General features: G+C 37.2%; 1 protein-coding gene across 1 annotated transcript; it reads right to left on the reverse strand.

Annotated features, from left to right (window-relative positions):
* Positions 1 to 145: 145 nt before the first annotated feature.
* ctp (cut up) lies at positions 146 to 13,119 on the reverse strand. Its single transcript, XM_017137882.3, is given in 3 exon segments — positions 146 to 3,725; positions 11,259 to 11,470; positions 12,997 to 13,119. Coding segments are annotated over 2 exon segments (789 nt in total). The 5' UTR covers positions 11,367 to 11,470; positions 12,997 to 13,119; the 3' UTR covers positions 146 to 3,044.
* Between the last annotated feature and the right edge of the window lie 1,294 nt (positions 13,120 to 14,413).

Consider the following 14,413-nt stretch of genomic DNA (forward strand, 5'->3'; position numbering starts at 1 on the left):
AAAGAAATGTATGACTTAAATCTGCGCCACCTAAACTGAAATAACTTTTTAATCAAAGACAACACTGCGTACGAGTGATAAATTTCAGAGCCACATTTAAAATCTTTTCCCGCCCAAGAAAAAGCCAAGTAATACGCACCCCTGGTTTCAAAGAAGTACTTTTATTTCACATTGAAGATCTCATTTGGTTTTTGCTTGCTTTCTCATTTCTTACTCGTATTGTTACTTGAAATTGCCTCCATAAATCCGCGTTCGCGATCGCAGTCGCTAATTCTGCCTTATATCGCCCTCAACACACATAATTTACTAATCTCTTACAAAAACTTAAGTAATGTTTGTTTCTTGCACAAAAAACCAGTTAAATAGAAATAGACAAAGTAGAATTTAACAGATTAAACGAAATAAAAGGTTTACGAACTAAGTTTTTAAACTAGTTTTTATATTTGTTAGTTTCTCGGTTTTTTTTTTGGTTTTTGGTTTTTTTTTTTTGTATTCAGAAATGGCAGCTAAAATATTTGAGTTTTTGAAGTTACTAACGGAAAATGAGGAAATGGATCAATCGATTGGGAAAAACTAAGGAAACAAATTAATTTTTCACTTTCTTTTCTCTTTTGCCCTTTTACCGTTAATTTTATCGCGCGTTTTTCTGGTTTTCGGTTTTCCGTTACATCAAAAATTGGTTTCTCACACAAATATTTTGCATTATGACAAAAAATTATGCTCTTTTATCCTTTTTTTATATGTATACATATATATATATTTGTATATATAAACACTTATTAGAAGTTATCGTGTGTGTTTCTTGTGTTTTCTTTCCCGTTAGAAATTCGCCATTCCGATTTTTTTGGAAAAAAAATTACGCTTTTCTCGTCTTCTTCTTTTTGTTTTTGTGAGTGTTGTGTGTTTTTGTGAGTGTGGGTGAGAGAGAGGAGGTCGTATCTTACCGTTAGCATAAATAGTTTTGTGTGGTCTACGCAAAAACGTGCTGAGCAATAATAATCTAAAACGCAATAGCCAAAAGGGGAAAGAGAGAGAGGTGCTGTGTGTGTGTGTGTGTGTGAAAAGTAACGGTAAATGGACGTCCGTGTCCTTTCGTTTGCGAGTGTGTGTGTATGTGAGTGCTGCATATGTAAATGTCTTCTGTTGTTGTGTTTGTTGTTGTTAGGAAATTACGTATTAAGCTTCAATTTTTGTTTTTTAGTAGGTTTTACTTAAGTTCTTGCTTATTTTACACCAATGTTTACTTTATTTTGTATTTCTTGCATGAATATATATATTTATTTTTGGTTTCCACGTTTCTTATTACTGTTCGCTTTCATTCCTTTAAATTTCATTTATTTTAAATCCTTACTGTTTGTTCTTCTGTTTATCTGCATAACATAAGTCCGACTCGAAGAAACACATAGCACACATTTATATAAACGACAAGATGATAAATATATTTTCCTTCGGTTGTTCTTATTCTTGGTTTTTGTCTTTTGTTTTTGCTTTCTTTGCATTTGCATTTTCTTTCGGCTTTCTCCGCTTTTTTTTTGGCATTTTTATTTGTTATATTGCTGCTTGCAGTTTCTACAAAAATTTTTGTTGCATACTTTGCTGCGCCGCCCAAAAAAACTCTCCATAAAATTCTCCACAAACATATACACATACACACATAATATTCGATTTGCTTGTAATTTGTTGTATTTTCTTGTTTCATATTGTTCTTGGAAAAGTCCAGGGAAAGCAAAAAGGAGATTTGGCTAGAAAATAACGGATAGAAAGGAGTAAATCGGCGAAAAAAGGAGGCCTTTTGGGGCGATTTGCTTTACACGTAAGCAATGAATAAAACATTGCTTAAGTACACACAACGAAAAAGAAGTTAATCATTTTAAAATAATCTCTTATTAAAAACCTTAACTTATCAGGAAAAAAAAATTCTCTGTTTATCATATCTAATTTATTTCCAATTTGTTCCTATCCTGAAAAAAATAATTTGTTTTAAAACAAATTTTAAAGTAATTTCCATATAATAGAAGCACCTATTGAGTTATAACAAATATTAATTTGGAAACAAGAAAATATTTGAAATATTTAAAAGCTAAAAAGCGTCATTTCGTAATTTTTTAATAATTAAAAAATATTATATCTTCCAAAATACAGAATATGGTAAGAAAAATACAATTTGAATGGGGAAAGCATATGCCAAATTCATGATATTTTTCTCTGTGTATCTATTAGGTGTGCAGAGAGTGTCTGTGAGCGTGTTAGTGTGTGTGTGTGCATGGTGTGTATGCAAATTTCACATTATACTATTTTTTTCTTATTTTTTCTGCTTGGTTTCCGTTTACAAGTGTTGAGAGGAGAGTTCAATACACATAAATAATCCATCGGACAGAAAAATATGTGAGTTTTCCTTACAATTTTCTTTTTTAATTCTTTTCTTACTTTGCTCGTTCGGTTGTAGTGGTGGTTGTTGCCTGTGCTATGTGTACGTGTGTGTGTGTGTGTGTGTGGTTCTTGCCTCTGCTGAGCTCCAACGAATTTGAAATAAAATCATAAAAACTATACAAATAAATACAACACATGGTTTTTGGTTAATTTCTAGTTAACAATTGTTTAATTACGCATTTGCAGGTTTTATAAATAAATTATAAGGCCAAACAAAGCGCCAGCACATCATACATTTGTAGCCAAAAAAAAAAAAAATTAAAGAAAGAAAAATGAGAAATTTCAACAGAAGTTAGAATCATGGGGCGCGAATGCAATCCAAATGACCAATTCTTAAAGGTTTGGGATGGGGAAATGGTGATTTCAAAACTAAACAGCGTTGGTTCATGCTTGTCTACAATTTCTTTTCTTCGAGTGTATAATTGTGTGGACATAATAATCGCTCTTTTTTTATGATTTTCGCCGCCTTTCGAGTTTTCCAGAGCGGCATATAATGATGTAAGGAATACCACCAACAAATAGGTATTTCTTGCATTCGATAGACAAGCTAAAATGGTGCGTGCGCGTATCTTCTTTATTTGAGGGGAGGGAATCGAAAGATATCGTCTACGGATCTAGTTGACATCATCTTTATGTTTTTGGGGGGAAGCAGTTGGTGGTGGCTCCTGATCCTCCTGATTTTCCTCCAGTTCGGCGCGACGACAACTACTGCAGCTGGTGGCATCGCTGTCTTCTACGATGGTGCCATCCTCATCCTCATCCTCGTCGCCGCTGCCGCCGCCACCTTCTGCTTCCTGGTCATTCTCCCCATCCAAATCCGTTTCAGTTTCGTCTACATCTTGATCGTCAGTTAGTTCCATATCCGAATCTTCCGTGTGTTGTTGGTCTTTTTCTTTCAGCTCCTCTTCTGGCTTATCGGTCATCATTTCCGCATCCTTGAGATGTTCTTGTTGTGGTTGTTCTTGTTTTTGTTGGTGCTGTGTTGTTTGCTGTTGTTGTTGGTTATGTGGTTGTTGCTGTTTCTGCTCTAGATCCTCGTCCTCTGATGCCCCGAAATGCGACTGCTGCTGCTGCTGCTGCTGCTGCATCTCCATCAGCCTCCTCACCACCACTTCATCCGACTCGACAATACTTTAACCGCTCTTAAACAATAAAATGGCCACCTGGCCCAAATAGAAATAGATGAAGTGGCGCGTCTCGTGGGTGACATACGATCCAAAGTTGCGGCCCACAATGCAATGCCATGTGGGATTGTATTTTTTGTCGAACTCCTTCTTGATGTAGGCCGCAATGTCCTGAAATTGCAAAACGAAAGTGCACATTAGTTGTTGTTAATACTTTTCAATTGATTTCAATTATTAAATTCCCTTTTTTTCCCAACTTTCCCATCCAATATTGAAGAGGAATTCAATTTCGCAGAGTATCTAAGCACACTTTTCCCCTGTGCAGCTGCCAATTGTCGAACAAGTTAACGCCACATTCCATAAAGCTGTCAAAAATGCAATCGCAAGAAGAGAACTCAACTGGGAGGCGAGCAAAAAAGTGCCCATAAGCAATAAGCAAGTCAAAACAGGCGAAAACAAATGCCTAAGTGGCTGCTAACTGTTTCGAAATTAGCGGCAAGCGAGCGGCAAACGGCAAACTCAATAAAATGGCAAACGAAAAACTCATTTTCCACCCAGACCTCCCAACTCCCCCACCCAACCCACAATTTTCCAGGGGGTCTGTCACTGGGGTAACCCAAAATGTGACCTCAAAAACGGAGAACGGAGTAGTGTGTGTGTTGTTTTGGGGTAAAAGTTTTTGTGCTAATGAGTTAGTTATGATTGTTGTTGTTATTCGCATTAAGCAATTTGCTGGAAATTAAAGGCCAGTTCTTGAGGCAAAGGCTAATTATGTATTATGCATGTTGGCACTAAAGAAACCGCAAAGTGAATGTGGCCAAGATGGGGAAAATTAGGCAGAAGTGGGTAAGAAAGGGTTGAACAGGGTAAACAGAACCAAAGAAGGGGTGAAAAAAGGCTCAAAATCAAGTGCTAAAACGTTGCAAAATGTGGGGTATAGGGCATAGAGTATAAAATACTAGAAGCACTGCGTTTGTTCCTCGTTGGAAAGCCATGCAGTTTAGTGTGACAAATGTCAAAGGTCATTGTCAGTCGTTTTGGCGGCTAAATCCAGGGTTACGCCAACAGACACACACATTCGCAGGCACACGCAGCAGCCAACACAACCCGCATATCTCTATAAAGATTTCTATATATATATATTTGTAGTGAAAACACAATGGAGGTCAGATAAATATGAAACATAACCTTCGCCGGAATATATAGCCTAGTTTGGGGAGCCCAAAAAAGGATCTTTCAAACTAAACACGAAATAAATATATTTTAAGGGGGTTCATCATTATAAAATACAAATATTTCTATTTTAACCATACAAAATTAACTAAATTTCCTTTGCCACTATTATATTCTTGTCCAATTATCATGTTTTCCAACATCTGTGGCAAAAACGCAAAGAATGCAAAAAGCAGATGGGGAATGTTTAGCTTAATAAAAGCAGAAAAAAAAGAACAGAATGGGAAAAATAAAATTGTTCTGCTCCGAAAGTTCAGGCAATCTGAAAGTTTTGCTTTTGCCATACTTTTGGGCGCCACACTTGGAGTTGATTTCATTTAGTCATGGGTGGGGGGGTCAAAAAACGGGGATGGGATTGGGGGGCTTAGCGCAGGTGGGTCCACCGTTATTGCAGGGGAATGCGTGCAAAGTCATAAACTTAACCCGGTAACCTCAAAACAAAAACTGAGAAAATAACGAGCCAATAATAAAACAAACAGGACAAGCGAAGAAAGGAGAGAGCCTCAAAGAAAACTAAAAAAAATAGATTAAAACAAAACAAGAAAGGAAAAACAATATAAAGCTGATTTAGTTGAGTGCCATTATCCTTCTTTTTTTTGGCCATCCTTCAATCAAAGTTGTCGTCATCATTGTCGTATTATACAGTCATACTTGGGTAAGTTAAACGCCACTATTATTTAATATTTACTTTAATATTAGTATTAAATCAATATCATTCTATACTTTGTTATACTTTAGTAGAAAGTAATAACATACTGGTAATTTGAAAGATTGGTACCATTATAAATCACAGATTTATAAGAACTTTTTTAAAAAAATATATATATTATTACCATCTTAAATGGAGAAACTTGTTGCATGATTTTACAATCTTATAAAACCAATTTTTTTAAATCTTTTTTTTTGGGTTATAGATGTTTTTTCTATAGAAGCTCGACTGTAAAGGAATCCTTTAGCGATCATTAAGTCATTCCAGCCGTTCTTTATTTTCTATGGAGTTTCCTTTTGGGCCTTTCTTTTAGACATGCTTTGTTTTCCATTTTCCATTTACTTTTTTTGTTTTCAGCCTATTGCGTGTATATTTTCGTGTCGTGTCAGACGACAATATAAAGTTGATTGTTTTATATTCAATTTGGTTTGGGGTGAGGCCGCTTTTGCAACCGCCCCCTAGCAATGCCATGGAATTTTGTTTTGGCAACGCCAAAAAGTACAAAATGAACATTCTGACACACACACACACATACATTAAAGTGGCAACAGGGGGTTAAAAGTCGGTGGGTGTTACCATCAAGTGGGTTGTTCTTGTTTGTGCCACTCTATATATATATATATATCATATATATATTATAACATATGTAGCCTAATGAAATCGACATTGCAATTTTGGTCATATAATTTGCAATGCTTTTAGGAAAGGTAACTCACACAATTTGTCAGAAGTGATTGCGAGCTGCCTTCGAAATAATAAAGGAATTTCTTAACATTTGATTGACATAAAGGGAATTCGTATTTGTATTTATTTATTTGGGAATGAAGAGGTTTCTGGTAAAGGTTAACTCTATAGGGCTTAGTAATTATGTGATAAGGAATTATTTTCCATTTTTTCACTCTCTATACCAAAATAAACTTTTCTTTCCACCTTTAAAGTGCGCTTAAATCAAAGACTGCAACTACTCGAAAAGAAAACAAAGGGGAAAAACTAAAAACACTTCATTTAATTTATGCAAGAAACAACAGGATAATTCCCAGTCCATTTAGACCACACCTGGAAAATATCCCCAGGATTCTGAGCCCCAACAAATATGCCAGGACACGTTTGAAGGAATGGATAAAAACGGCAGGAGGCAGGCGGCAAACGGAAAACGGAAAAACTCCGCATTCGATGAATGTGTGTCAATAAAAATGAATGCATGTGCATGTGTGTATGCTTTTTACACATACAGACACACACACACACTCTATATATTTACATACAAATATTCGTCTGCTGCCCGCATATTGATTAAACATTTTTGGCCACGCAAAAAATCACAAATAAACGCCATAAAAAATAATAATAAAAATGCATAAACTTCCCGCAGCGATTGAATGCAAAAATGTTTGTCTCCTCGTTTTAATATCAGTTTGTTTTTTATATTGTTTGTTTGCTCACAGGGTTCTGCCTTTTGTGCGACACAAGAAAACTATCGAGAAAAAAAGGATATTATATTGAAAGCATTTTAACAGCGTATAGAGCCATTGAAATGCAAACAAAACGCAAGGAAAAACTAATTAAATTCATTTATCCGAGTGTCATTACCAAATTTTCCCATTTTTAAACACTAGCCTTCCATCAAAGTTGTCTTATTTTCAACGCTCGTATAATCATTACTTTATCTTTCTCATTGTCTCCCTTTTTATAAAATACTACCGAGTTAAGTAAACTATCAGACATATTTTAAAACACTACATTTCTACTTCCACTTTGAATTGTATCGGCTAATAGAATAAACCTTAATTTAACTAAAAAATTGTAAAAGCAATTAATTTCCATTTGAAACTGTTTTCAAAACTAATTGAATTTATAAAAAAAAACAAAAACTTAAAGCCAAAAAATAATTGAATTGGAAATTTATATTCTGCTGCTGCTGCTGCTTTTTTCCCTCTTCCATTTTATTTTTTGGCCCTCTTGTTGGCTTATTTAGGGCTTTGCCTTTAAATCGCGGCTCACACAGACAGGCGTGCACACACACACACACACATACAGATACAAAAATACATAGAAATACTGGGGGCAACATAATGCCTATGGATACGATTTAAGCTGGTTGAAAGGTTGCGCGCCCCTAAAAATATATACACAAGGTACAACACACCAAGTGGGTCGAGCTTAACCCTTGTGTGCCCCCAGGGGGTGACCTGTACCCCACCACCACCCCACCACTCTTTTCAGTAGTATTAGTTGCGTATCTAATGGATACCAAAAATTGTTTTTTGCCCCCCTTTTCGCTTTTGTGTCGCTCTGATTGGAATTTTGAACTTATAATCAGCCAGGAAATAGGGAAAACCTAAAGAATTTACCAGGTCATTTATTGATTCGAATATCGAAACTATTGGCAAAACAAGCTTGCATTCTAATCCAATCAAAACAATCCCAAAATGGCCCGCAGCATCTTCTAAAGGTTAAAGTTCGCTTTCTTTTGCTTTTTCCACCCCTCCACAATTTTATTCTATTTTTATTATTCATTTTTTTCCATTAGACGGCGGCAATTTTTCAATTTTCATCTAAGCAATTAAATTTCTGTTTTTGCCTCACAGCTAACCAAAACCAAAAAAAAAAACAAAAATCCATATTTAATTACCTACAAAAAACACACACACACAGTGAGAAATAATGGCCAACTTATTATTATGCAATAAGCAGGGGGAAGAGGAAGAGGAAGGGGAAGCGGGAGAGACAGAGAAAGGAAGAGTAAAGACAAAAAGGCAATCAATCGTGCGGCATATATTTTATTTATAGCAACAAGAGGTAGGCTCGAAATGGGTGGTTCAGGTGTTTTTGCATTGGATGTGGGCGTTACATGCCACCCGCCTCCCCCAAAAGTCTCCCGATATTTTCCATACCCCTCTCACCACAATGACAAACATTCAGGAAGAGTGTGCGAGTAAAAGCAAAATGTGTGGCATACTTTTAGGGGCCAGGGATCCTGGAATACAGTGTAATACCATTATACCCCAACATTTCCAAAAAAAAAAAATCATTTTTATCATTTTCATCAAAAACAAATAAACTTCACAACTAGATATGAAATATTAATCTTGACATTTTTAATTTTTATTTGATTTAATATGATTTAGATATGATAATAATAATAATATTTTAATAACATTTTTGAAAATAGCTCAAAGCAAGTTCTTCTTGTGAACATTTTGTTCTAGGAAACCCTAGTGTTTTTTAGTTAATATCCACTGTATACGCACATTTCTCTTTTACTGCTCAATTAGCAAAATCTTTCTCTCTGGGTTTTCCCCACTCCGCCGTATTTCCAATTTTCCCCTAGCCTTTTATCCACTTCCGCTGTGATTTCAAGTTTACTTTGCTTTGCTTTGCTTTCAAGGCCCGCGCGCGCTTTGCTTTTCCCATCATCTCATTTTCCATTTTCATTTTCCCTGCGTCTCAGAATCGCAGTCTCAGTCTCAGTCTCACAGTCTCAGTCGCAGTCTCAGTGTGTTGTCTTCTGCCATTGGCATTGACAAAGGCCCGCTAGTTGATGGCAATCCCCCGCAGCTTTCTTTCCCACCCACCCGCTTTTCCTCCTTCGGCCTTTCCTTCCTTTCCCGCCCACTTTCCGCCAGCCATATTTTTCACTGACCTCAGTCAGGGTCCGCACTTTGACCAGCGCATACACGCAAAACAAAAAAAATACTGTTGAATTATATTGCTTTTTAAAATCACTTTAAAAGTAAAAAAAAATAGGTGTCAAAAAGTATGCAACAATATGTGTTTAAACCAAAAGTGATTAAATTCATACATTTAGAACAATTTGTTTTAACTTTTACAGTAATTTTAAATTATATGTTTTGTCATATTTTGTACTTAATAAATATTTAATCTAATAACTTAAAACTAATTCCTTTTTAAACTAGTTCTAGACTTTTTTGTACGGTTATACATATGTTTTTTTTTGCCCCCAATGCATTTTCTCCTGTGTACGTAAGTAGTGTGTGTGCCTGGCAGTTCTCCTTCAATCGCAATCCAATGCCCCCCCGTACATCTATTGATTATTCAATTTCTTCGACTTTGTTGACATTGCTGGCTGATTTTGTTTGTCTTCTTTTCTTTTTTTTCGCTTTGTTATTGTTATTGTTACTGTTGTTCTTTGCATTCGCAGCCGACTAAATCAAGAGCTTATTTTAGTTGTTGTTTCGCCCCAACATTGGACATTGTTAATGATGGTCAGTCCTCCGCCGATTTTCCACACCACCACTTCTCACCTCCCACATCCTCTGGGAAAATCTCTTTAAGTCAGGGCTACTTTACTACTTTCACCGAAGGTTAGACGACACGGAAAATTACCGCTCAGAATCGCATGGTTTTCCTTTTAAAAATTTTAATACTTTTTGCAGTATTACATTTACATTTAATTGAACTATTTATATATATTTTAATCCCTAATAATGGAAAAAATTTGTTTTCCAAATTATAAACCGTTAATGGAAAAGCTTTGGCCTTTGCCAGAAAATGCAGCTGAATGATGATAAGGGCAAAGGTTAAGGGTGATAAAATTACAAAAATTCCGGGAAAATGCAGGCAAATATTGCACATTGTTTGCGAAAGGAGTTTTCCACCCCGGAGTGAGCCAGCCAGGCAAAAAGGAAAACTGCGACGCAGTTCTGCGGGCGTAGGACGCCGATGGTGGAAATGCAAGTGGAAGGGGAAATGGAAAAGTGGGCGAGGCGGCGTTGGGATTGAACGGAAGTGTGCGGGAAAAACCCAAAGGCTGCACCGCAAAATTGTGAAATTGCCAAACGCAGTTCAAACCACAAGTTTACAGAGAGAGTGGGCGGTTGTTATGGGTTTTATGTTTCTACTGCCCGAGAGATGCAACAATGTCCGAACCGAGGGAAAACTCCTGGAAAAGCAAATTGTACGCATGTGTGTGTGTGTTTGTGTGTTTGCTCGCTTGTGCGAGTAAATCCAATTTAATTACAGATTTTGTCCGAAATAATAATCCTGCCTGCTGCCCGACTCTTATTTCTAATAACCTTGTTTGCAAAACACTAAAATCTAGCCTTTAATTTCCGTCGGTTTTGCCAGAGAGAGAGAGTTCCGTATTTATCTAATTAATTCTGCATGTAAAACAATACTCCGAACCAAGGAGAAGCCACCTAATCATTTCTGTTTAATTACAAAGTTTGTTTGAGTCAAATTGAAACCGTACAAACTAAAATTGTGCATATTCTGTTGATTAATTAGTGGACCAACAACAGAACAGAACAGGTGAACTTAATATGGTATTTTAAAATCATTTTACAGCATTTTCCCTAGCATTCAATGCAATACGATTTGGTGTTCCAATGCCACCCACTAAAAAACACCTGTTGTCCCTGCCTATTCTCTTTTCCTAACCCTTTTTTCATCCCCTAAACAAGGGGCACGATTTATATGTGTTTATTTTTATAACTGGAATGAGATCTATTGACACCCAATCTAATGATTTATTTTAACAAATAACACTGAAGGTTTTGCTATCGTAATAATAATAATATTCTTTGAAAATTCTATTAAATTCCATTAAATCTTTGATTTTATTGAGATGATAAGCCTTTTATTTATGTCAACAAAATCTTAATTAATCATTTAAAATATTATTATTAGTTAAAAGCCTATTTTACATTTAAGGTTGGGACGAAAAAAGGTCCTAAAAATTCTAACTTAAATCTAGACTAATAATAGACCCCAAAAATCTTAAATTATATTTTCTAGCTTACCTTCTCAATGTTGTACTTCTCGAGGGCCTGTGTCGCACAATCGACGGCATCCTGCTGCATCTCCTCGCTCATGTCGGCATTTTTAATCACTGCTTTGCGATCAGACATTTTGGCTGATTTTTTTTACTCTGTGTTCTTGTCTTTACAACTTCACTCGGATCCAATTGTTTTGAAAATGGCGCTTTTTTTGTTTAGCTGCTTGACTTCTGTAACTGTAACGAGAGAGAGATGGGAGAAAGAGAGAGATGAGCAACGCCACTGAGGGGAGGCGAGCGCATCGTGAAATATTATTAGCATTTTCTTCAATTAAAGAGCGGATTTTAATCAAGTTAGCTCCCACACACATACATACACCGAAAAATAAATCCAATACTTATATACAATTTTCATATAATTGTGCGAGCCTACCTACAAGACGTTTTTTAGTATTTTAATATTTAATATTTGATCTTCCTACTGATAGATATTAGATAGGGACATTTTTTGAAATTTTTTTTTAATATAACAAGTAGTTAAAATTTTAGTTGTTATCCTAACACCCTCGCAATACTCATTATATTACTATCTGGTAATTAGTCCATCGCGAAAGTACCAGTTTTCATTCAATACTTTTTGAAACAATAAGTATTTTAGTAAAATGATTAAAATATTTGATGCAGTTATAGCCCCCTTTATTCTATCTGTGTACGATTTATTAACGCAGGCGCATTGCATACTTTTTCGGGACAGTTTCCACAGCACAAGCCTGGCAATTTAATTAAAGAAACACAAGCAATACAAGCGGCAATATTACAAATCAAATATCAGAGCCACAGGACGACATATTACCACACACACTGGCGCAGTCGGAGAGGCATTCGCACGCATACCAATGGCAATTAACAGGCAATATGCATATGCAGCGTGCATTTAAATGGCCGAGAGCGAGCGAGATGGCAGCACAGGCAGTGCAATGCAACATGGCCTTGAGCAGATGCTCTCTCACACAGCCACACACGCATGGCCATGACAGAGAGGCTGCTTCTGCCGCTGCTGTGAAAAAACCAACAACAACTAATTCAAATTCAAGGCTCACACACATTTACACACATGCATAGCGATATCCCATTGCAATTGCTCTTTTTTCGTAGCATACTTTTGCGAGCAGTGGCATTGCTTATTAGTTGCGGAAAGCATAGGAAAAGCAAAGCAAACAGCACAAAATACCAGTGTGTAGAGCTCACTAAGTGCGCTTGGTATTTTGCAATTGCAACCTCAAAATCAGCGAGCGGAAAATGTGGGAGGTGCTGGGTGGAGTGGGTGGCAAGGTGGTAAAGCAACCGCAACCAAATTTAGTCGCTAGGTTACCCGGCTCTTTGTACTGACACACTCGCACTATCCAATATATTCCCGCTCATTTACTGACAACGCCAACACACCAAAGTTAAAGCGACCAGCAAAGTCCGACATCACAAGCTAATAACGAAAAATATCTCCCCTTTGGGTAAACAAATTTGCAAGTACAGTCGGTATTCCCTAGAAGGAATATTAAAAATAATAATAAAAAATATAATTTTTTTAAGATTTCTAAATTTTCTAGATTACTCTAACTCGTTTTTCGAGTGCCTATCTGACTTCTGATAAACCCCTTGTTTATTTACACAACTAACAACCATTATCAGACTCACTTTCTTAGATATGGTAAAAGTGTTATAAACGATAAACAGAGTCTGAGGTAGTTTAACTTGCAATGTGCTACCTCTCCGATTTCAGCGGATCCTTCCTTCAGGAACAGATGGACGGGATTAATTTCCGATTAACTCGATATTTTTGTACGCTTATTTTCAGTCCTGGAACGACTTTTCCCCTCAAGCAGAAGCAATTTGTCGACGACTGAAATTTCAAATTTGTTTCGATTTAGCAGGTTCGTTCGTGTTTTTGACGTTTGACAGTAAAGTGCAGGGCAGACAAATCATAACGGTAAAGGAGGCGGAAGAGGGAGATGGAGACAACCGAGAGTTGACAGGTGGCCAAAGGCAATGGAGTGAGAGGGACGGCACGTGTGTATGTGTATGGATGCTACATCTACAGCTTCCTGCTCTTCTGATGAAGTCAATTAGAAAACTGCATTGACAGTTAAGCGCAGAAAGAGAGAGAGGGCGAGAGGGAGAGGGAAGACAGGAAGCGGAAGAGAGCACAAGTTGTATATTTATGAGCAAGGGAAGAAGCGCGAAACTGTGCTTGTTTTATTTTCATTCTGTGCAGTGTTCCCCAGCGGGAACATTCCTCTGGAAAATAACATATTTTCAAGAGGTTTCTCCATACAAGCGGAAGGGACAAAACCTCATTCACCCCTTACATTTCTTCCGTCTCTGGTTTCAAAATACACGGGGGTGACACAAAAAGTAAGGGGGAAATGAGGTTTCTATGTGGTTTTCCAAGGGAATTTACATTTTCCCTACACCGTCGCCTGCTGAAAGAAACAGGATTTCCAACACTTTCTGCTAAAAGGAACAGGATTTTCAGCACACAAAGAACCACCTTCTCACTTTCCCGGTGGGTCGCCACACACACAGGCACACAGACTCTGACATGAAATGAAATTATAAATGACAGGCTGACAGCGAAAAGAGAGAGGCGAGAGAGGGAGACGGGAAGAGTGGACATGGACCGGGTCCTGCACCTGCAAGTATGCAACGCTTTTTGCTGGCCATCCCGCACACACACATGCCTGTGCACACGCAGGGTAATTGAATTTCCCGTTTGCAATTGGAAACCCGCGAATTTTCAATGCAGGACTCTCCTCTAATTAGGAACAAGGCACCTGAAACCCGCGACAGCTGATCAATCATTAGCTGGAAAGTTCGCGAAAAATGAAGCGGAAACGAACGAAACCCGAAACCGCTGGCCAAAATTTTCGCCCATTACCTGCGTTCCTATGCATAATTAAAATGACGTCAACCCGAAAACTTGATTTCACCGTAGCTCCAAAAAAACACAGAAGAAAAAACACGGCATATGCCCTGTATTCTCCCACATACTTTTGCGCCATGGGAACTGTTCGCACTATTAAAATTGCACAACGTTGCATTTTGAATTCCGCATTCAAGAACATTCACATTCACACGGCATTTTCGCCTTTTGTTCGCCACTTATCTATTTTCTATTACTTACCT

The sequence above is a fragment of the Drosophila takahashii genome, chromosome X (assembly GCF_030179915.1).
Source record: "Drosophila takahashii strain IR98-3 E-12201 chromosome X, DtakHiC1v2, whole genome shotgun sequence".
NCBI lineage: Eukaryota > Metazoa > Arthropoda > Insecta > Diptera > Drosophilidae > Drosophila > Drosophila takahashii.